At 31.2% G+C, this 25,807-nt stretch overlaps 1 protein-coding gene across 1 annotated transcript; it reads left to right on the plus strand.

The window, feature by feature from the left end:
* Positions 1-1,488: 1,488 nt before the first annotated feature.
* LOC148278829 (formin-like protein) lies at positions 1,489-25,348 on the plus strand (the record flags this gene model as incomplete). The annotated part of the gene is made up of 5 exons (XM_088230851.1): positions 1,489-2,660; positions 19,192-19,362; positions 22,207-22,286; positions 24,147-24,286; positions 25,149-25,348. Coding segments are annotated over exons 1-5 (747 nt in total), but the record flags the coding sequence as incomplete, so codon positions are not given.
* Positions 25,349-25,807: the final 459 nt, after the last annotated feature.

Here is a 25,807-nt window from a genome sequence, read left to right on the forward strand (position 1 = left end):
AACTTTTTAAAAGGGTAAAAACCATCTAATTTGAATAAATAATAATATGATATAACATTAATTTATGTCTGTAAAATAACATTAGGGTTTTGGATCTCAAACTAATGTTTCGACTATAAAAATACGCAAGTAATAAGAGAAAACGCGATCTGACTTTTCTTCATACAAACATATTCCCATATTTTCTCCCTGGATTATGACACTGGAGCAGTGTTTTTTACACGCTATAGATGTTTACTATTGGCATGTCCCGATTGCTTTGGTTTTTTGATAAATTGTTTCTTATGGGAGCTAGGACCATCCAAAAACCTACGAAAGCGTCCAGTTTTATCTGCCGTCTTCGGACGTACGGTGTGCAAATATGATAAATAATTTTGGAAAACGGAAATAGTACGACACAGAAAATTTCATTCTGATGCACATTCTCAAAAAAATACAAAACCAAAATCAGTTCAGTTTTGGGGTGCGGAAAATTGGACAACGAAATGTCGATTTAAGTTAGGCATAGTCACTCCAATGTGCAGTTGTGTTTTTCGCACAGTATCAGGGAGGTATCTGGGAGAGAGTGACAGAAAAACAACGCTCAAATACCTATTCATCAAAATTACATTGTACCCCAATATCTGTGGTACCCCATGTCCTTTTAGAAATATGTTTGTCTTGAAAATATTTATTCCTTCCAAAAAATAATAATCATAGTGTTGTTTTTATAATACGTTAATCAAGGGCGCTTTCAATTTTATAAATTTTATTATATTTTAATTTTGATTGTTTTTTTTTATAAGTAGAGCCGTTTGGCTTAAACAAATACTCGAGGATTCTTTAGAATACCTATCAAATAATACACATGTAGCTGTGCTATCAAGCTGTATGATTTCTTTTGGATATATCGCACATTAAGATTCCTTAAAAAGGGTAGGTATATGTGTGCGATAGCACAAAGGTTAAGGAAAAACATTACTTTTGGGTGCCTTTAGAATACCTATCAAATAATACACATGTAGCTGTGCTATCAAGCTGTATGACTTCCTTTGGATATATCGCACATTAAGATTCCTTTAAAAAGGTAGGTATATGTGTGCGATAGCACAAAGGTTAAGGAAAAACATTACTTTTGGGTGCCTTTAGAATACCTATCAAATAATACACATGTAGCTGTGCTATCAAGCTGTATGACTTCCTTTGGATATATCGCACATTAAGATTCCTTTAAAAAGGTAGGTATATGTGTGCGATAGCACAAAGGTTAAGGAAAAACATTACTTTTGGGCGCCTTTTTTAATAGCTGCCCATAGGTGCAAAATTACAGGCTAGTATTGGAAAAACAAATTCATAAATCGAAGTAATTTTATCACGTTGCCTTTTGCCATGGATTTCAGGGATTGCCAGGGATTCAGGACTAAATAAAATAATATCAAATTAATACATATTGTTTGTTTAGTAGAATTCGATGAAAACAAAAAATCGCACACAAAAAAAATAATACGAAAACAAAATTGGTATTAGCTTTGAACCTGATTGTCATCCCAAGGCTAGTGTCGCGGACTCGCAGATCAGATGTTCGAACTCCGCTCTACAAAAACTTGATTCCCATTTTCTAACAGTGAGTTATTTACAACTCCTCGAAAATGGCCTAAAAAATTTGAGTATTTGTGTAATTCATAAAACGTAAATATTTTTCGTGTTTTTTTTTTGTAAAAAGAGTTTATTTATTTATTTCCATTTTGTTTTTTTTCGAAAAGTTATTTTTAATATCAAACATTATTTTAATTATCCTTAAGATTATAAAACTTTCTCACTTTTCACAATTCATTATCACAATGATCACATCATATTAATTTTTATTCCCCCACTAAATAATAATAGTTGATTATTTGATAGTAATGTCAACGTTATTCACAAACGAAACGAAAGAGTTGAAATCATTGAAGGTAATTAATAAAGTTATGAAACAAGATCCCTATTATGTATATTCATTGAAACTGGTTGAATGTACCATATGAAATAAATTATTCAAGCGAAGTACATTAGGTACCTACCACGGAAATACGGATTTTGTGCAATTTCACATCCCTATTTTTTAAGTTAGTTTGACAATATTGTAATATAGATATCTGTAATCTGTGATATTGAATTGAAATGCAGTTTTGACATTTGCGACTGCGTCCGCGGAATACAAATAATGCACAATAATATTGTCAATCGGTGATATAAAATATTTATTAATACAATTATTGCATTTAAAGAAGCGTTACGTCTGATGTCATATTTAAATTTGACAACGATGAGTCAACTTTGCCGCAAATCACGGAGAGAGCTAGTCGACTCGCTGACGGCCGAGTGCAGTCGGTCGCGTTGAGGCGTGGGACCATAATCTCCGGCGGGACCTGTTGCTCTTGCGCGATGTCTACATTTGTTCATTTACATTTAATTTACGGATGCGACGCGATAATAGTGTGTGATAAACAGTGTTCTGATGTGATTGTTTACTAGCTGAGAACACCATGGGGCTGATCAGCTCTAGAACGGAGACCCCTCCCTTGCTGGACGGTGTTTCCCTGTCCTCCAAACACCATGCCCGCTCCGGCTCCACCAGGAGTCGCGTCAAGCAGCCAATGCCTGACCCTTCCGAGCTTGACAGAAGATTTATCAAGGTTCTGGTAAGTACGGCCATAATTTTAGTGTAAACAGCTATGTAATTTATACTTTCGCGTGTTTGACAGATGTTGCGAGAATGTAATGTAAGTACTCTTGTTTTTATTTTGACACGGCTGTGAATTCATCTCGGTCTGATTAATCGTGATTTATTGCGCATTCACTTCTTTGTTAACGACTTTAACCGTGACTTATTATTAAAATTATATCGATAAATATGTTATTTTTCGGTACCTAACAGGATGTAATTGTACAATATTAGTACTTAATCCTTCTGTGATGTTTTTGTATGGTTTGAGTCATACATCTTCGGAATCAAATAAATTATAATAGAACACTGCGTTTTCCTTAATAACAACATGTAGGAAGCATTCACAGTGTGTTTTTCCAAACGTGGTGCTTGTTTATTTTAATTTATCAAAGTGAGATCCTATGAACATTGACTTTTTTTTTGACTGAATATACTCTAGTTTATTAATATAAGTTGTAATTGCATACTTTATTGAAAAAATGCATGCCTGTTGGGTACGAACTAAATAAGATGATGTTTTGAAAAATATTACTATAAGTATTTTTTTATTGATTTGGTGTTTATTTTGTAGAACTCCATATTTAAACTTATAATATCAGAAATCAAACACTGATTTGAGTCTACTGAACACTTTATTTTATTTTTACGAATATAAAAAAAAATCATTTAAATACATAAAAAAAACAAAAATTTCGTGACCATTGTTTCGCCTTGTTAGGGCATTTCAAATGAGTTCGTTTGAAAATGCCCTAACAAGGCGAAACAATTGTCACGAAATTTTTGTTTTTATATATATTTTTTTATATTTGTAAAAATAAAATAAAGTGTTCAGTAGACTCAAATCAGTTTTTGATTTCTAATATTATAAGTTTAATTATTTCTAGTAAAAATATGCATTAAAATGATTGAAAATACAGAAAAATATTTGTATATATAAATTCTATGGTATTTTAGTCCTATTCATGTTATACTGGGATGTACATATTTAAAATATGTAAAATTAACTACACTCGTGTAGTAAATATTATGATATACTGTTTTCTATTCAGCGTTTTCAACACAATAATATAACTGAAATGAATATGTTACATTACATGTCGATTATTAAGTAGTAAGTTCTAACTTAATAACAAAACAGCTCAAGTATCTATCTCCCCTAACTCAAATAATTCTGAGAAAACTTTGGTTGGGGGAATTCTGAAATACCTGAAGTGAAAGCTTTCAAATTATTATTATTATTCTTAAAGTAGTTACTTAACTATTTAATAATGACAGAAAAAAAACGATTATGTTAAGAGAAAATGAATATTTTAAATCATCATCATTCCCTTATCTTCACCTAATGGTGCACAGGGCACTGCATTAGTACTTTTATCAATTGAAGGCAAGATGACCAACCTTATGCTTAAGATGCCAGTTCAGAGGCCCTGAAATATTGCAGTGTAAAAACACTTTTTGAAATTTCAATATCAACCTTGTCAGGCATCGAACCTGAACCATGCGCGTAGAGAAGAGCGGTAACTACTAGATGATTATTAAAACGGGATATATTATATTTAGAGTGGATTTTTACGATTCTAATAATATAACTATCAATGTATTCAAAACTTGTTTTCATTTATAATTTTCGGGTTTAAACATGAGTGCATATGAAACGGCTTGCAGTTGGCATCACACATTGACATATTAATACGCTTTAATTCAATCTTCAATAACATATGGTATAATAGGGTGGGGAGGAGTCTTGGACGCGCATAGTCGCTCAATAGAAATTGCACAGAAAAATATAATTGAAATAATTTACAAAAAACATAGACTATTTCCTAGTAATAAATTACACGTAGAGAGTGGACTCCTTAGTTTTAGAAAATTATATTTATTTCAGTGCCTGAAATATGTTTAATTGAATAGGGAATTGTTTAATAATAATTTAAATTGTATTAGTAATAGATCCGATAGTGTACTGTCAGTTCCAGGATGCAGAACTAAGTTCGCACAGAGGCACTCCTTACATGTTGGTCTGAGATCCTTCAATCTTCTAACTAAGGAACTACAAAACATCAAATCACTGGTACAGTTTAAAGTAGGTTTGAGGTCTTGGATTAGCATGGAAGGAACAGATAGACACATTATAAATAAAAAAAAATGCATACTGCAAATAAATCATGTTTATCAGCAGATATGTTAATTTGGTTTTTCTTTTATTTTTCTTTTCTTTTCATGGTTACGTCATAGCACATTTATATGCTATAAACTTTTTAATAATTAAAAAAGGAATGGCCTACGCTCAGACGCTGAAGTCTTTGTGGGCATTTTTTCCAATTTATGTTATAGCTTAATTTTAAGATGTATTTTTCTAAAGTGTATTTTTGTAATTATATTTCTATGTAAATAATATATGTATGGAAAAATAAACAAATAAAAAAAAATATATTAAAAAAAAGGCCCACCCTATGGAGTAAAATATTTTTAAAAGTAGTGACACGAAAACATACCCATGGTTACTGAGTTTTATTATTTATATCAGAGCTGCATTCGACAATCACGCTATGCTACCAATAATTGGAGGATACTCATTTTTGGTACATAAAAAAGTTTTCGTTATTGGTGGATCACAATCAAATTCCTTATAATTTCGACTATTTTATTTTCACAGGATTTTGAGGAATGCAAAATTAATATTAACACACAGTGCACCCATGTAACTAAAAAGAGCTTCGCAATTGCGCCGCTAGGCATAGTTTGACATTTACAAAAAATAATATTTATATTTGAATATCAATTGTTTTAAGCTTTGTTAATCACTCTTGAACATATATTTTCCCTTTGAAAAGTTACACAATCCTTTTTACAATGTTCATCCAAAAGGTTTTAACACGCTTTCATGACACAAGCAGACATTTTGGTTTCGAATATAAACTACACTCGTGGCTGGCGATCGAAGAACGACTATATACGCATTGGGCATGACTGAGTGTTTGGGCAGAGTAAAGTGTCATCATTTTTGAGGAGCTCAGGGTATGTCTAATATATAATGTAATGTATTTATTTAGATAGTCAACATATAACATATTATGTAAATACAAAAATAATTTCTAATACAAAACAAAATCCAGACGCTTTCCGATGCCACTATCTACCTATATGGATGTTTGTTTTTAACAAATTCATCACCATCCCAGGAAACGATGCGATAAACCCAGCATCCATAATATCTTTTGGCAACTCATTTAACATCTGAAGACTTTTATGATGCAGATTGTTTTAAGTTGCCTGGATTCTTGTTTTGGGGAGTCTGAAACCTTCACTTCCCCTTGTAGGATAGCGATGAATTTCGTTATTACGCTGGACATCACAAAACATGTATTCGGGCAATAATTTATTTCAATGGTGTCACGTCATTTTGATGTAAATGTTTGATATTTTTTCTTCTACATTTGAAATCTATCAACACATACCTAAGTATATATACTATATATGTTTTTAAAATAATCTAAGGATCAGCGTTATACTTAATGAATATTTTCTAAATACATGTGTGTTTAATTCATTTGTTGATCCACAGCCACACACATACCCCTTGTCTTTATTACTGTCCGACAAGAAAAATAGCAATAATGTTTTCATTTTGCAAGCGACACAGCTTCTCGCGCTGGTTATCAGTGGAATGTCGACACTACAATAAGTGTTATATGGAATATTGTTTACATAATTATTTTTTGACTGCTAGAAAACACAGCAAGATAAAATCAGCAAGTACCCTAATTATCAATGATTTGGTAATCCATTAAAATTTCAGTCTACAAAATAAATGCAAGTACTGAATCGAAATAAATATTTTTACTATGGTACCTTAAAAAACTAAAAAGCAATTTTACTTACGTAAGTACTTGTGCTTTTGGAATTATGAATGTTAAGATGCAAGCATTTTATAAGGCCGAGATAAGCATTATCGACAAAATCAAGAAAGGAGTTATGCGTTGCTTTGGAGACATAGAGAGAAGGAGCGGCTAAAAATATTTACGATGCGAATGTTGATGGATGCAGAAAACATCAAAAATGTGGCATGACCAAATCAAACAAATATTTGACAATGGACACTAGGCTGGGCCATCAATGCATGGAGAATTTTTTTTCGGACCGGATCTTGTCTTGAGTTAGTAATTTTATATTTTTTGTCCTAGCCTTAATTGTATTTAGTTGTATTTTATTTGATTAGTACCTGTATTTATTATAAGAAAGTGTATTTATTGTCGTTAGAATGGACTGCATAAGTCCGTCAATTAAATAAATTAAAATTAAAGACTTCTAAACAATAATTTGAGTTTGTCCAAATTTTTTTAGACAAGGACTGGATGTAACTCCCTGGGGAGCTGCTAATATTAACATGTTACAACAGAGATGAAGAATGGTGAATGTTACACAGTGTGTAAAGCGGCCACTTAAATCAGCCAATGGCAGGTCATAAGCCCTGTAGATGCCTAGACTTCTATATTGCCTTCTCTAAAATGTTCTTCATATCTGTTGTAATATGTTAATAAAAACTTCTCCTTTATTTTTTATTTCCTGTTAACGATCTTGATATTTGGCCGTCCAGATGACTCGAGTTCGCCAAAACGAAGTTCTGCTGTCTTATTATTTTGTACCCCAGAAGTCCAAGTGTTGAATTGAAGTGGTGAATGGAGAACCGTTTATTGTCTTCAGCTGTTTCGGTTCATTCAGTTAAGATTCAATATTTTCTGAGTCATCTTTGTACCGCAATCCAACCTATTAATAATATCAATGACTGACTTGTAATTCCGATGAATCGCTGATATCAAATAGGCTATGTGTATTTAGCTGTGTTGTATATTTTCCTATCAGCTATACATCAAATTCTTTGCATATTTTTGTATATTCACGCACTTCTGCGATATATTAATTTTAATCATACAAACACCTCTTATCGCGTTAATTATTAACACGAAATTAGATACTCTCTGTGCATTATCTATATAAAAAAAATATAATTCATTGCCAACCTCACGCCTGAACGATCGCCGTAAACTTAATAAATACATGTTGAGTCAGCCGTGAATATTTCCCACCTAGTCGATCTTTTATAATATCTGATCATGCACATTTTTTGCTCGTTACTACGAATATTGTGTCTCTGTCTAGTTACATGGGATTGTGAAGGTCAGCTGTAATGTTTATGTAATCATTTTAGGCGGCAGTTTTTTACTATGGATATCATTAGAACTTACCTGGTTTTTATGCTACGCTTTCAAATCCTGGCCATTATGTATTTTTTGCAATAGTGTAACAAGTATTTAATTTGAACTTTTCATTTAAGGTACTTAGGTAGATATTTTTTTTACCATTTCCTATCAATTTTTTTACATGTTTTGAAATAACACAGTCCAAAATGTTTTTTTTTTAAACATTAATCTTCATTATTGGAATGCTCTACATTGCTCTTTTGCTTACCATATTCATCATCATTCCCTTTCCACACCCAATGGTGCATAGGGCACTGCATTGGTACACCAATCGCAGCGTATTTTGATCATTTTTATTACTTGAAGGTAAGATCGGTCATATAAATATTGATATTAAGAAATATTCTCATGTGAAAACACCTTTTTAAATAAATATTTCATGATAGGCGTTGTGGCTCAGTTGGTTAAACAGTCAACTGTGAAACTAGCGTCGCGGGTTCGATTCCCGCCAGTTGCAAGTAAATATCCAACATAATTCATAATTTCTTTTCATATTCTTTCTTTCTACCTGCTGACCGGCCTCTTTCTCACCGAACAGAGGCTTAGGGGGTTTTCCTTTTTAAAAAAAAGACAACCATGTCGGAAATCAAACCCGAGACCTCTTGGATGGTTGGCAATTGCGCTGACCGTTACACCACGAGGCCGACTGTATTACCTCGAATATAATGCAATATTTTTTACTCAAAATATTTTAAAAAAAAAACATTCACTTTATATTCGGGTTATAAGATTAGTGAATTTTTCCTTTCGTTCCTCCTAATATATAGTTCGCTTTACATCCGAGGCCCCGTTATATTCTGGCTAATACGGTACTTGGCGTTTTTCATTCTTTATTTTAATTCTTACCTTTTAATTACTTTTACAAAAAAAAATTCTTCATTTTTCATATAATTTCTATATGTCAATACTAACTAAAAACTTTTAAATACTTTTTTTACTTTGATTTTAATTTTTAAACAACTTCCATTTATGTTATTTTTTCCTTCTATTTTTTTTACTTATTATTATTGTATTAAAAAATAGTTCATTGATAACCTTAGATATAATTATAATATAATATGGAAACTTCACTGGTCCATTAGAGTTTAGTCGAACTGAGTAAAATATAAAATTATGTATCCGTACTCTATGTTTCCTGAATAAAAGAAAATAAAAATAATACTGTGCCTTGGAGGGTATAACACAGGAGTCTACTTTTTGCTATTTTGATGTTAAAAATGCAGAAGTTATCGCTATGAGCTATTTTATACATGAATAAAACTCCAAAGTCCACTTTCGTCATAAAAATGCTTTTTTGAGTTGAAATAAAAATCCGTTTATGGCTTAGTTCAATAGTCTATTAACAAATAATAAAAAAACCTCTGGACTTCCTCATCGCAAGGCGGGAGCAGGAAAAGGGAATGGAAGCCTACTTCAATGCGTCTGTTTTATTTTTAATCCAATCAATTCAATATTTTCGAAATGTAAAGTAGTATTTTTTCTAACTTCCCTGACGCTTTCTGGAAAGTCAAAATATACTTGCAAGCCTTTATAAAACAGGTTAATTTAAAGTCCAGTCAGTCTTACCTTAAGAAGCCCAAAATTGTCTCTACTTCTAGTTTTAAAAATATTGATAGTTTAATCGTTATGATCGTAGAACTACGACACATTTAATTTTCCAAATTACAACAGGGATGGAGAACATTTTACAAAAGAGAAGATGGAAGTCTAGGCATTTACAGGGCTTATGACCTGGCATTAGTTGTTTTAAGTGGCCACTTTTCATTCACCATTTTGCCTATGTTTGAACCTATAGGGCACAGGGCACTGCATCGCTAATACAGTATATCTTGATCATTGGTTACACGTGGGTAAACTAATCACTAATCAGTCTTACACTTCAGGACCGGGATTATGAACAGCTATCTTCATCGGTATAATGGAAATGTATAATAAATAAATATGTAGTAAAATGAAAATACTTTGACGGTATAAACTAATATCGATATTTATGTACGAAGGTGTGTATGTTTGTATGAAAATTCAAAGTATCTTGGGGGTAACCAGTAATTGAACATGTTTAGAAAAAAAAATTGCAAACATATTCTATTTTTCTTACAGAAAACTTAATTTTACTTTGTAGATAAAAATTTTTATCTTCCCATCATAATCGAGGCCCTGGTAGGCAGTTCAGGGTAGCAATAAAAAAACTGCATTCCAAAAACACCTTTTTATAAAGTGTTCTGTATGCCGTAATTCTTTTATTACATCTATTAAAAATACAAAAAATGAAATAGCCTCTTCTATCTGTCGCGAATGTAGGTCGGCCATTTTTACTTTCATCAATTTTCACTTCCTCTCTGTAATTGGTTGACTGTGTGAGCATTACACTGCACTATCTATTGGACCTCATTTCTACATCTACAAACTGCTATTATTGTATAATAGATATAATGTGCTTGCGTCATAGTACATTACACAAGTATAATACAAGCTATTGAGTTTGAATGTGAAAATAGAAATATATTCTTAGTAAAATTTGATGTTTAGTTTTTATTTACTACTACTACCATCATGCCATTTCTCTGTAGGGGTAGGCAGAGAGGATGGAGCATCACTCACGTCTATCCTGACATACATTCCTAGCATCTTTCACATTCATACATCTTGTCCGACGTGCTCTTCGGTTGTGTCTGCTTTTGACATGACCGTATTTAAGATTTTGTTTTATTTGATCATGCCATGTCTTCCTGAGTTGTCTTACCTTTCATTCTTGCCATATACAGGGTGTTCTTTAAACCCTGTCACATCCGAAACCACGATGATCTGTATGAGCAAGAAGACATATTGGCACATTAAATATTTTTTTTAGAACAAATAAAATATATTTTTTTAAATATCAAAAAAACAAATGGTTGCTTACTTCTGCAGGGGAGAAATGAGGAGGAGGGAGGGAGGAGTCTGATACTGCGCTGCGCTCCCCTCACTTCTCCCCTGCAGAAGTAAGCAACCATTTGTATTTTTTCAATATTTTTTTTTTTTTAATTTTCTTCATTCTAAATAATTTTAAATATGCTAATATGTCTTCTTGCCCATACTGATCATCGTGGTTTCACGGCGACAGGGTTTAAAGAACACCCTGTATATATCTGCTTTACCATTCTTTCGTCATCCATTTGTTCTACACGACCTAATATTTTACTGTACTTTGTATGTATTTTTCCATTCTTTCATTGAACATGACTAAACCATCTCAGAGACCCCCTCTTAATCTTATTAATTATACCTGCCTCAGATTTGCACTTTCAACTGATTCGTAACCCTGTCATACATTGATTTCCCACTCATTCGTCTAAGAGATTGTATTTTGACCGCATTGCTTTCATCCCTCCTTTGCCAGTCCCATGTTTCACTTCCATATATAAATGTTGGGACTAAAACTCCATTTTGCACTGCCAGTTTAGCTTCGATTGACTTCGATATAAAAATGTCGGGAATCGAACCCGAGACCTCTTTCATGGTAGGCAAAAGCGCTGACCATTACGCCACGAGGCCGAAAAATGCATATTATTTTTAGTTTATTTGAAATATACGGTACAATTACAGTTTTATAGTATACAAAATTAGAATAACTCCAATAGACCAGTGAAGTATACGTATTATATTACACGCTAAGGTTATCAATGAACAATTTTTATTTTTCAAGTTCAATAATATTATAATGGGAAAAAACATATCATCAAAAATTCAAAATTCACATTTTGAATTTTTTAAAGGAAATAATATAAATAATGTATCTTTTAATGATGGATGTTATTTTTAAATACACTTTAATTGGTGACAAAAAGGAAAAATACGTCATTTTATTTTGACAAAATATTTAACTATATTTTGTTGAAACAAAATTGTTTAATCTTCAGGCTGTAGTCGGGAAAAACGAACGCAAAATTAGGAAATCATACGATTTTGCCATTTTAAAACGAATGTTTATTTTTAATCCAGCAAAAATAAAAAAACAAAAAAATATAAATTAGATAACAACAATATGTTTTACAGGTATTTCTGTTAAAAAATATACTTAAAAGTTTTATGTAACTAAAATATAATTACTTTTAGACCGGCAGATTACGCCATTTCAAATTTAGACTAAACTTAGGTATCTGGGATCTCAATAAAGACTAAGTATTGAACAAAAATTTACTGTAATAATTTGAAGATAATACATTTAACATAAAAGTGGCCTCGGCCAAATTTTAATTTTTTGTTTTTGAAAAAAAATACAAACATTTTAAATCACATACATTTTTGTGACATTTTCCTTTATTTCTACTTAAAATTATGCCTTTGGTAATACTAAAAAAAAAAACAATTGAAATTCTTTAGTTGAAACCTTTTTTAAAAAAAGATAATTCTGGTTGTAATATTCAATTTAAAACAATAATGTTAAGTTAAGTCACTTCAAAATGCCCAAAATTAGGCGTTTTTATTGTTAAATCTTACAAGTTCATTAAATTTTTAATTTTTAACTACTATCATACATTGTCATTGCGCGGGTAAATAATTTATGTTTAATTATGTTTCGGTTTCGTCCGAAACTAGAACTGAAACCGAAATTCTGTTTTGTCTGAAAATCTTGTTTCAGTGAGCCACTAGTTAGGTATATAAAAAACACAAAGATCACAATTATTTCACATTATTTCTTTAATCCTGACTGAATATTAAAGTCTAATACAAATATGCAGTTTTCTAGGAATTCCCCTATCTAGGGTAAACTCTGCTATCTATGTACGTATATAATGTACTAAATATTTATGTATTGCATGATAGAAAGTACAACTCTTTCCGTATATTAAACATTATCTTGTTTATTTGTTGCTGATTTGAAAACTTCTACACACCACGCACCATAAATAGCCAAACTCATAAAATAACACTTTGATTTTTAAATGTTTTGATTCTGTTGCATTTTGATATATTTTTCAACTTCATGGCAATAAGGCAACATATATATATTGTTTATTTTAAAGAAGCATTTATGTTAACCAGCCATAAAATTATATTGTGAATTTTGCCTTGGGATATTTAAAAAAAATCTATTTATCCAAATAAATAAAACACAGGAAAGCATCTGAAAACATAATTTATTATTTCAAAAATAAAATATGAATATTTTTTTTGATCACCTTTGACCTTCATCAAGGTATTTATTTGTCTCGACAAAATTTGTAAAGTATATTTAAAAATTCTTTTGAAATTTCTTCATACAACGCGTTTTCAATTGTATTTCCTAATTCTTGATTTTTTAGATTAATTTTTTCAAATACATTACAATCTGGGCTATTTCCTGGCCATTAAAGACGGTTTAATCCCGATGATTATTTGAGCTGCGATGCCCTAAGATGAAAAACCCTAAAAATGATCTCAAAAATATTCAATACAATAAAGTAATGCTCTAAAATGTGTTCGTCACTTTCGTCATCGTTTGAGATCATTCTCGAGATCGCCGTCACACTGTCTGCGAACCGTCTGGACCGATCAAATTAAGTTTTGATTCATCTGAAAATAATACTTTTCCCCAATCATCCTCCATCCAATTATTCTGTCTTTCGCCTATTCCAAACGAATAACTTAAAAATAGGTTAACCTAGAACTTAAAAATCTGCATTTGTGAGTTACCTGTTAAAAACACATTTTTTTGTCTTCCTCTTTAAATGCTACAAAGAGAAGTCATGTTTTCAAATCATCATGATATGAACTTAATGAATCACGAAAAAAAGTGCCTTTTTAGTGGGTAACTCACAAATACTGATTTTGAAGTTACCTAGTTGTAGTAATTACCCCACAATATTATTTATTTATTCATTAAAAATTACACTTGTTTAAATATAACTGAAATTATTAAGGCTTTTTAGGCTGTGCTCGTGTCAAGCCATAATAATTACCAATAAAAAGTTCATAGTAAAATTAATAATAATGACATGTGATGCAGTATAATAACAATCCAGAAAAAAGGTATAAGTAATAAATAAAAAATTCCAAAGAATACAATTTGAAAAAGATAATCACACATAAATATTAAAATGTAAATTATAAATTATACAAATTTAGATTCATAAATAATCAAATATGCAAAATAACAGTATCATTGAAATCAAAATAATAAAAGTACAATAGTAAAATATAGTACAACAAAATAATAGTATCATTGAAATCAATAGAAAATGAATATATGTATATATAAAAACATAATTGAAATGATAATTGAGATATGGTTTCTATAAACTCACTCTACACTGTAGTATGAAATAGGAGTAATAAATAATATGCCAAATAAGATTGAGTACTAAATTAAATAATTCAAAAAAAATAATGAAAAAAACTAAAAAATGTCAAAATATATAAAAAGCAAATAAAAGTAACAGTATGGAAGGAAAGCAGATTTGTCAATTTTTGCTAATTGCTAATCTCAAACTTTAAAAAAATTGACAACCTCGTCCCTATCGATGTGCAGCAACCGATTGCAAACATTTTTCTTAAATACATTGGCACTTGTGGAGTTCTTTATGGCCGCAGGGAAGTTGATAAAAATTTTCAGACCCAGAAAGGTAAAGTTTCTTTGAGTTATTAAAATTATAAAATTCTTTCCTTTTTTGTTGAGCAAACTTAAGTACGTAAATGTTTTTAAAATACTTCTAAAAATATAGATTCGAGACAGCTTTTGCTGCCGTGAATCCGGCATCTACTTTTATTCCCAAGTTTAATTGGTCTAACCTGTTAAAAAATAGTGGGAGTAAAGTCTTTACCTCCTGTTAGTGCGACCCAAATACTCCATTGTACGTTGTCGGTTATCAATTCCACAGTTCAGAATGTGAAATCATTTTGGCATTATGTTAATATTCTCCGAGCGCGCAATATATAATACATGCTGCTCACATTTGGCTTTATTAATGGGTTAAAGGTGAAAAGGTCTGTCATTGCTCTTCGGTGATACCGAATGGAGTAGCTCGCCTGTATAAAAATAAATTATATTACTTAAAATGGTATTCATTCATTAGAAAAATATCCGAAGATAGTAAAAACAACATTATTTCCAACATATTGCTAACATGACTTAATTTAGAATGTTATGTGCATATTTTAACCTAATATATGGATATGAAACATGGAGATTTACTTATGGTGCGAATTTTGCTAGATGTAACATTTTAAAAAGGCGAAGATCAAATAAAATAATAATTTTTACTCTTAAAAGACTGTGGTAAATAATTCCTTTGCCCGTGGGAATGTAACATCTTGTTACTACAACAGACAAGGACTGGATTCAACTCTCTGGGGAGCTGTTAATATTAACATATTACAACAGAGATGAGGAATATTTTAGAGAAGGTAATATAGAAGTCTAGACATCCACCGGGTTTATGACCTGTCATTGGCTGGTTTAAGTGGCCATTTTACACACTGGGTAACATTCACCATTCTGCCCATATTTGAATATCTATGATAGACGAAAGAATTGAAGAAATATAGTTGTTCAAATATATATGGACAGAATGGTAAATGTTACACGGTGTGTAAAGTGGCCACTTAAACCAGCCAATGACAGGTCATAAGCCTTGTAGATGCCTAGACTTCCATATTACCGTCTCTAAAATGTTCCTGTCATGTTCATTCTTCGCATAACAAGGATAAATATTTTTAGTATTTGAGTCAAGCTTAGGTATACAAATTTTAATTTCCAAATCCGGTGTGAAAATGTCAATTTGAAGATTACAAAAAATACAACTTCCGCATTTAAAAAAATAAGAGAGATATAATATCAAGTCTTGTATCGTATGTATCCTAGTCTGACATCACAGCCACACAAGAGTTAAAGGGAAAACGTTAAAAGTTGGAATTATGGTTCATGAATTTAGAAGAAGTGAAGTCTGTATGCGAAAATAAGAGTTGTATGGTGCTCAGTCATTTTTACTTTTGATTTTTCTGGGACACCTATTCTCTAAATTCAGTATTCTGCTGTTTTGGGCCCTGTTGAGGTGCCACAATTCGGATCCGTAGAGGAGAATATGCGTTATATAGGCGGCATTTGGTTTTCACTATTTTTGCTCCCCATCTGCACCCAGTGGTGCATAGGTCATTGCATTAGTACTCCAATTGCAGCTTATCCTTTTTTGTTACCAATTCTTGTAACTGTAAGTAGAACATCAGATTGGCCAATAAATCTCAATAATATAATGGATCCTTCTTTCCTCTGTCCCAGACAGGGCCGTAGTCAGACTGTGTAATCAGGGCAGGCTAAAAAAATGTTAAGGCTATAAATATTTTGCAATATCAAAATCACAATAAAATACACACATTTTATTCATATATTATATTTATACGTTATTAGTTATTATATATTAATTATGTAGTGATTTTATGTATGGTTTTGACACTCAAAAATTTAAAGGGATTTGATAACAGTTAAAACTTGATAACAGACTTGATAACTTAGCGGTTGAAAAAATAGGGAAACATGCGTCCCTGAAAAAAGTGTTAATAAAAATATTTTTTGAAGATGTTTTTTTTTTTTAAATGGAATTCCTTAAGATAATTCAAAATATGTGCTGTTGTTGTGTTTCCTATATAATACATGTGTTAGTTACATTATTGTTTAAAATGTTAATAAAAACTAATTCCTTATCAGTGCAAACTATCCTATTAGGTACATACATTGAATTTACTTTTACCACGTTAAACCACACCAACCACAGTTTTTACAAATAAAATCAATTCTTAAAATTTTCCACTGTCTGATAAGGATATTATTTTATACTTAAATGTATTCTACTTTGTTGACAACTATTTTGTAACCACTTCATTCAAAATTGCTTTGGATTCATTTTCTAAATGATTCCAGAAACTATTATTTTCCATTTCTTATCATATTCTTGTAGCACAGGCCTGGGCAAACTGTGGCCCGATTCACATTTTTTGCGCGGCCCACTAGCTATAATTGAGGACCGTTTTCACAAAGTGAAATTTTTACAAAAAAACCAAATGCGTTTTTTTATTGAAATGGGTTCTTCCATCGATTGGTGAAATAAAATTTTAACAAAACAATATATATGCGAAGTTGTAGCGGTTCAAAGATCGTGAATTTTTACAAAACGAAATATCTACAATCCATAGAGTTTTCACAAAGCGAAATATCTTCATTTTTTTGGGGTGTTAAGTCTTAAAATATAAAAAAATCACAAACAAAACATGATTTCGGCCAAGAAAAAAGAAGATGTGAAAAAACTTCTGGCCTACTGTATAATAATAATAAAATAATATTATTTGAAAATAATTTTGTTATCATTTTGTGCTATTATGTATGTAAAGAATATATAGGAGATATATTTACCTAAATGTGTATATTTACATAGGTACTTAGATATGTCAGTAGACATATAATTTTACAAAAAATCGGTTTAAAATGATTTCACGCAAAAGTAAACTTATTTATTTCCCAACATAAATCAATTTTCCATACATTCCTATCACAAAAATATGTAGATGTTTATTTTTTGTGAAAATTCGTAAATTTAGAACATTTTTATAAATAATTCTACTGATACTCCATTGTTGATTTTTAGTATATGTGCAAGGATTTTATATACCTATAAAATGCAATTTTTATTTTTCAACTGCAAATATTCAAGTTAGCGAATTTCTTGGAAATTTTCACTAGAATTTGTTGGATTTTTGTTCATAATTTTTACAAATGTAATATCATTACCCTACCTTGTAAAACTCATAAATCTACTGAACTCCGAAAATGATATTTTGACGTTTTCTGTTACTACTTCTGTGGGTGTAAAACCTGTAAATCCGTACGGTGTTGCATTATTCAAAAAAGTACATATAAAATAAACACTTCCCTATAATCCATCGCTGAAGTAAAAGCCGTTTTTACTCTCCCCTGAAAGAAGTATTTTGGGATTTATGAGTTTTACAATTTGGTCTAACTACCGACCATATTATTTTATTTGATTAATTTATTAAAAGAAAACAACAGCAATTACAACAAAAAAAAATATTTACAAATAAACCAAAATTATAGACCAATTATAGTTTTCTATACTTTACTAAATACAATGTCAAAAAAAGAAGAAAAAAGCGTACATTGAAATAGCCACTCCGCATTATTCCACATGTAAAAAATAAATAAAATATTACAATAGTAATGAAATAATAAAAAAATAAAAGAAAAAGTTTTTTGTTTACTCGGACTTAAAATCCTTTCGTGGCGGATCCATACGGAGTAATACGTAATACGGAGCTATCAGTCCTCCCTTCTTTCTTCTTTCAAACAAGAGAAAACAATTACAATATAAGTGTACAAAAAAATCAAATATTAGGTAGGTACAGTTAGATTAAATTATAATTATTATTTTTAATCAGGGTTCTAGTATTTTCTTTAAATTTGTTGAAAGTGAGGAAATATATATCTATTTTAGCAAAAAACGTGTTATAATTATTTACAATTCTAGGCAAAAATGCATTCTTATTATTCGTGCTTGAAATATCAACATGAAATAATTGTTGCAGCCGAGTTGTACGTTGAGGGATACGAATTTTAATTTTCTCAAGTAGTTGAGGGCAATCTAAGTTGTTATTGCATATTTTGTAAAGGAAAACGGTATCATTGATGATTCTTCTAGATTGTAAGGTATAGATTTTGTGATGTACTGTAGCTTCTTCATAGTTTTTGAAATGTAAATATTGACGATAGTTTAGGTGATTCAATTTTTTTTTAAAATTCTTTCAATTCTTGAAAATTATTTGGAATATTGAGGAGACCAGCCAGTGGAACAATATTCAAGGATACTGCGTTATGACGTGCACTAACTGTAAACTTGAACATATATGTTATATTATGAAGCTTAATGTTTGACTATCTGCCAATAAAGAAAATTATGAAAAGTAACAAAAGTACCAATGTTTTTATGTTAAGTTTTTTTGTACTGTGTGTTGAAGTACCATTCCGTTTTATTTTATTGAAGTTGCTAATCTATCTCAATTCACAAGACTCAATACATATAGAGTAATATAGCGGTAAATTGTGCATTATTACTCAAAGGTTTACTGAGATAAAAAAACTAAATATAAATAACTTGCTCGTATAAAATTGCATGGAGTTTTTCGTATATTCTAAACAAAATAGGCTGGAATTGAATGGATTAAATCTAACGATTATTCACTGTCTTGAGAATGAGCTTAAGAATATCATGATGTTTCCAGGCATCTATGGACCTCCCTCCCGACAAGGCCAAGTTGCTCCGAAGCTACGACAACGAGAAGAAGTGGGAGATCATCTGTGACCAGGATATGGTGCAGGCCAAAGATTCCCCCGCCCACTACCTCACCAAACTCAAGACCTACCTGGATCCCAAGGCTTCCAGAAGTCATCGGGTACACATCTATAATAATATTTTCGTACTCGTTCCCCAACCCATCGTAACGTATATTTTTATTATTAACAGAAGGGCAGGCAGCTATTAAATGATACACCCCCTGTCTTAATTATCCGGTATAACCTCAAGCTTTCTGTGAGTACCTACATAAGAAATGTTTTGTTGAATTATTTTTTTATGGGTATTGGTGCATTCATTCTTTCGAGTGTATACTTTTGAAAATATTTGATATAACAAGAAAAAAAATCTAGTTTGGACACCAATTATCAGTTTAAATATGTTTAATAATTTGGTTTCATGATAAATGTAATTTTACATTATTAAAATTACAAAATAATGATTTACTAAATAGTTTTGTCTGAAAAAATCTTAGAGTAATAATTCACCACTCGCTTATAGTATCGCCCATACGGACAAAAACTATTCTATGAATTATATTATATTAATGATATATCAATCATTAAGTTAGCTACAGTTTACTGCAATACAGCGGGCTCTAGGTACTTAGGTCAAGAATTGTCAGCGCAAACTGAAACCGTCCGTTACACGTTTGTTGTGAAACCAAAAATTTTGAACGCTTTTTTCTATGCAACAATGCGAAAGGGTGTCTCGTGAAAGCGAATTATTACTCTAGAGGAAAAACTCATTCGTAAAGAGGTTAGATACATCCAATCAAATTTGCTGCTAATTTTTTGAGATAGACCATTTCTACACACAATCTGCCATTGATAGTTAAATTCTCTAAATAATTTAATGGAATTTCTTCTGTTTTTATTATTTTTTAGTAATATCGCTAGCACAAAGCAACATTGAGACAAAACCTAAATTTCCAATTTTGAGATACACATGCAGATATGTTAATAACTTAAATTAATTAATGTTTCTGAATGATAATAATTTAGGTCTGCCAACAAACATACCAGTCTTGATTTCTTTGATAACAAGTTGTCTTCTTTCAAACGATCACTGAATCAAATTCAATTATAAACACCTCTCTCCCGCTTCCACTCCCACAAAGTCTACTATATACCATCGAGTCTTTCTACTTTTTTTATAATAATTTTCTTTGCATAAATATGTCCTTAGAAAATGGGCATTTTAATTTTTTTAAATGGGCATATATATAAATAAATGATAAACTATTGAAGTTAGATAGTTAACCTATGTGAAAATATAGTATTCATAATCTACTTTAAATAATTTAATTCCGTCAGACAATTCGCACACCTCAAAGTCCGATTATCTGAGAATAGGTTCTTCAGAGATATCTCACTGTTGCTTTGGGCTAGCGATATTTGCAATTCATTGATTTAAAATAGTCAAATATTTGAAATTGTAAAAAATGGCAACAACAAATTGATTTAAATCAAAATGGTCCCCTGAAGTAGCAACGTTCACAGTCATAATCTTTTACTTGTCCCTTTAATTCGCAATGACATTCTTAGTTCATTAAATTTACAAATTATTCTAGATTATTTTGGTAAATTATAATTGGACACTTTGAATGACTAATGAAATTGCACCCAAACAAGTTTTCTTTACTCTCCATCATCTTAGTCATCAAAACGCAACATTTTGAGAATGCTTTTGGTGAGTCTAATTAGGAATGCAAAAAATATGAAGATTTATACGTTAAGCTCTTTTGGGTTTTTTATTTTTGCATTTCAATTTAAACCTCTTGCGGGTGTACTTATAATATTTTGTGTCATTTTCTTGCTTACACAAATGGAAGATTTTATTGGCAATAATGCAGGTAATGAAAATGTATTAGATGTCAATTATTTATTAGATGTTTGGTTGTGTGAAAGCTTTTATCTGATTTCTTCTGACAGTATAAATTATAATACATTACAATATCATTAGAACATTTTTAAAAACATTCGAACAATGAGAAATTTCTGATTCCTTTACAAAATGTGTGCACTGAATGACAAACAGGTGATGTACTCATCAGTCTAAAGTATAATATGAAACAATAGTAGACAAGGACTGGATTCAACCCCCTCAGGAGTTATCAAGAAAAATACATTACAATAGAGATGGAGAACATCTTATAGAAGGGAATATGGAATTTTAGACATTTACGGGGCTTAAGTCCTGTCATTGGCTGTTTTAAGCGGCCACTTTGCATACTGCGTATCATTCACCATTCTGCCAATGTTTGAACATTCCTATTCCTTCAATTCTTCCGTCTTTTGATTTTTTTAAATTGAAAATATTTTTCAATTTTTACACTTCTTGAACTAGTTGGTTTTATCAACTAAATCTTGAGTTTGTCCAAATTTTTAACCCTGTAAATACCTAAATTTCCACATTCCACAAATATTTGAATTTTCAGACCATTTCCTGAAAGTCTTAAATAACTTGTGCTAGAAAAATGAAAATCGAGTTGTGGTAGAGTGGGATTTGAACCTGGGACCTTTGGTCCATGAGTCCACAATACTACCACGGGACCACAACCCGGTTTTTGCATAAAGCATAAGTTTGTAAAAATCAACATGTGGGTCATTTAAAAAGCCAGGGTGGGTCAGTGTCTGTTGTGTATCATTCCTAGATTATTTTAACAACTTCACGAGCAAAAAATATCAACTTTGATGTTTCATTAATTTTTTTATGAGATTTACAGTATTATTGACCTTGCGTATAATGTGCAAGATTGTTTACTTACTAAGCCATTGAAATTATTTACGTTAAAGGTCTCTCCAAATTTAATTGCTATTTTGTGCTGTATTTGTGTTGTAAAGGTCTCTTCACCCATGTAAAAGTTGATTCCCCTTCCGATGTTTGTTAACTTGTTACTTTGCTTCCGCTTATCAAATCACCCCATTGTGTGCTCTTCTAGAAACGAAAGATGGTTGGCGAGTCGACGTCTACGCAAGTCTTACGAGATTTGGAAATATCATTACGCACAAATCACATAGAGTAAGTTATTTTATCCATACATCTCATTTTGTTGTGTTTGCGAGCATCCTGTATTTTGTGTATGACTAATATATTTGATTAATTGAAATCGTTTCCAACTTTCAATGTTTTCTTAAATAAGTATCGAATAATAATTTAAAATTGTAGATGTTTACACTGTTTCAGATACTTGAAGCATTTTTAAAGGTTTTAATACCGTGTGTCAGTTTAATATAGCACATTGAACAAAATCTCCGACGATGGGCGCCGCAATGCAAAACTTTGGCAAGAAACACTATTGACACATGGCTTAATAACCCAGTGGTGCAATAGGGAAATATAACGTTTTTTAAAGAATATTTTTAAAGTAATAAAAGTCTGTGAAATACTGTTCAGTAAAAAAAAATTTTTTTGCTAATTATTAGTAGCATAAAAAATACTTTTCAATTTGTAATTCTGAATTCCCGCAAAAATGGTGATTCCATTGGCCACGCTCCTAATATGTCACGATTCATGTTTATTTGTTTGTGGCTGTTGCAATTTGTGTAGAACAATATCACGAATCTTGACTACACTACAACCGGGGCCAAACACGTCAAGTTTTTCTACAAACATTTTTATTAAATTCCTTTTTTACATTTATGTATGAAAACATTTCTCCACAATATCCATATTAGTTTTAAAAATACAATTAATTATTCTAAATCCATTTCATATGTTTTTATCGGTGTTCATAGTATGGGATATTTCCCTATCTATCACCTACAGAGTAGTTAGTTTGGGGATATTTATTTTTCCATGTGACTAATTTTTGCTTCATATATGGCCACACTTATGATCAAACGTTTAAAAATATGTACACGTGAAACCTAGCATGGTGATTTTCATTTAGAACATTATTGCGACCTTAAGCATTACCCAAAACACTTAATTACGTTGAATTGACCAAACTGTGATAGTTTTATACACCATTTGACGTTTAATCATCAGTGTGGTCATTATGTGAAGCAAAATGTTGTCGCATTAATAAAATCAAAATCTTCAAATTAATCACTCTCAAGAGGGTAGAGACAATCTAGAATACCACCCCAGGAAAATGCTACTTGTTAATATAGAATAACTACAAAGGCAATTTAAAATATTTTTCTTTCAATTATTTCGGTTTCTGCAAAATGATATTTGTCATTTTGTATTAAAACTGGTTTATCTTATTCAAATTCTTTATCATTTTCTTTGTATTACGTATCAACTGTAAAAAATTTATTACACATTTATTTAAAATACATATTATTATTTTTTAATTATTTTTAGTAAAAGAAATATTTGCCTTCTTATGATTTACCCGAAATTTTATTTTCAACGAGTTGTAAATAACTCGCTATTAGAAAATGGAAATCAAGTTGGGGTAGAGTAGGATTCGAACCGCAGACCTCTGATCTGTGAATCCGAGACACTAGCCACGGGACCACAACCCGATTTTCTTATGTATTTTTAAGAAATGTGTATAATTTCTTGTAAATTTTTATTTATAATAATATGTGTATGTTTATAATCTCTATGGGTTTGAAGATATAAATAAATAAATATCATTTAATAAGAAATGTCTATGTTGAGATAAGCAATAAAGATTTTGAGATTTTTCATATAACAAGTGCATTAGATCGCATAGGTAATTATGAAACCAAAATTTTTGTTATTTTTAGTAGTAAAAGAAATGCAAATGATGACTTTGGTAAATTTTTATAAAACAAAAAATCGCTACAGAAACAAACAATCCCCTCTTCTGAACAATGAACCTTGTTGACAGACACCTCTAGCGCTAACCTCCAGATTAAAAGATCTTCAACGCAAGTTTGTAATAATGAGGAAATGACTTTGTAGATGGGTCAGAGAATTCCTCGACGACAGCAACCAGGGGTTGGATGTACTGGTGGATTACCTTAGCTTCAGGCTCAGCATGATGAGACACGAACAAAGGATAGAAGAATCCAGAACCACTTCAACCGATGGCATCTCGCAAAGTAAATACCATTCAATTTTTTATTTAAAATCATTAGGTTAGTTATTTTTCTGAAATTAAATGTTGGAAGAAATTGTCATTGCAGTACAAAAAAACTTACACATCGTAAAAGGTAAATAAAAATTATGAAAAAGGGTCTTTCATAAATCAGGAGTAACATTAAAAATAAATTAAATATTTAAGAGTGGTTTTTTTACAATTCCAATAATATAACCATAAACGTATTAAAAATGAGTATTTATTAGTAATTTTCGATTTTAAAAACACATACAAAATGGCCCATCATCGGTATCACGTCATATTGACTTCCAATTTACATAGGCGCAAAATGTCTTATTTTCAGATATTTCACCCCTTTTCTTGTAAATGTATCCTATAGGATACATTTGATTAATTTTTTTCTCGTGAATTAAAACATGAGTATAACTGTTTTACCATATTTTTCATTATTAAGTGCATTATCGTAATTCATAATGAACTTAACCCATCCCGAATCTGAAGCCTTTTCAACCATGAAATGTGTAAAAATTTTTTTTTTAAACATTTACCCAAGATAAGGGTTAAATATATGCCTATTTTAAACCTTTGTCGAAAATTTTGTCTAATATCGCACATAATAACACTTACTATATTATGGTAAGTGACAGGTTGTGGTTCCGTGGGTAGTGCCATCGACTCTGGACCAGGAGGTCTGAGGTTCGAACCCCGCTCTACCACAACCTGTTTCTCATTTCCCAGCACTGCATTCTCCATGGTCCCAATGTTGAAATATTTGGGTAAATCATAAGCAAATATAAGCAAATATAAGCAAATATTTCTCTAAAAAAAAATTCTGAAACATCTCTACTGATTTCTTGCTACAGGCAACACAGACAACTTGGAGGCGGTAACGGCCGCCCCGGGCAGGAACTGTTCACGGCCGCCTCTGCTGGTGGCGGGGGTGGAGGGGAGCCCACACACCACGCGGCGGCGCTCCAAGCATGCCGCGCGCCTCAACATGGGTGCCAGTACCGACGACATCCACGTCTGCATCATGTGCATGCGCGCCATCATGAACAATAAGGTATCCACACATGCATACAATTTACCAAAGGGGGTTACTTAGTAACAGAAGCGTGGGGTAATTTATCAAATACAGTCAAACCCCTAAATTACGTGTTTTTAGGAACTGGTAAAAAAATAAAAATGGATGAAAAATATAAATAGAGGGTTGTAATTGGAAGGCCCCAGGAAGGGCCGCCAAGTTAATATGTGCGGCGTTACGTTGGCAACAAGGGTACTGAAAAAAAATATTTTCAGGTAATATTATTTATTAAAAGATTTATGGAGAAATGTTTGACCCATTTATTTATTGCAACTTTTAAAAATATATTCATAAATAATAAATATCTGTAAAACACAATAAGCATCTTAAAAATTACAACTAAAACACAAAAATGGCAGCAATAAATGTTCACACAGCAAACTGTTCATACAGCAAACTGTGCGTAAAATTACAACCAAAAAACACAAAAATGGTGGA

The sequence above is a fragment of the Micrasema longulum genome, unplaced genomic scaffold, assembly GCF_059751315.1.
Source record: "Micrasema longulum isolate JH-2025_06_02 unplaced genomic scaffold, ASM5975131v1 h1tg000823l, whole genome shotgun sequence".
Lineage (NCBI taxonomy): Eukaryota > Metazoa > Arthropoda > Insecta > Trichoptera > Brachycentridae > Micrasema > Micrasema longulum.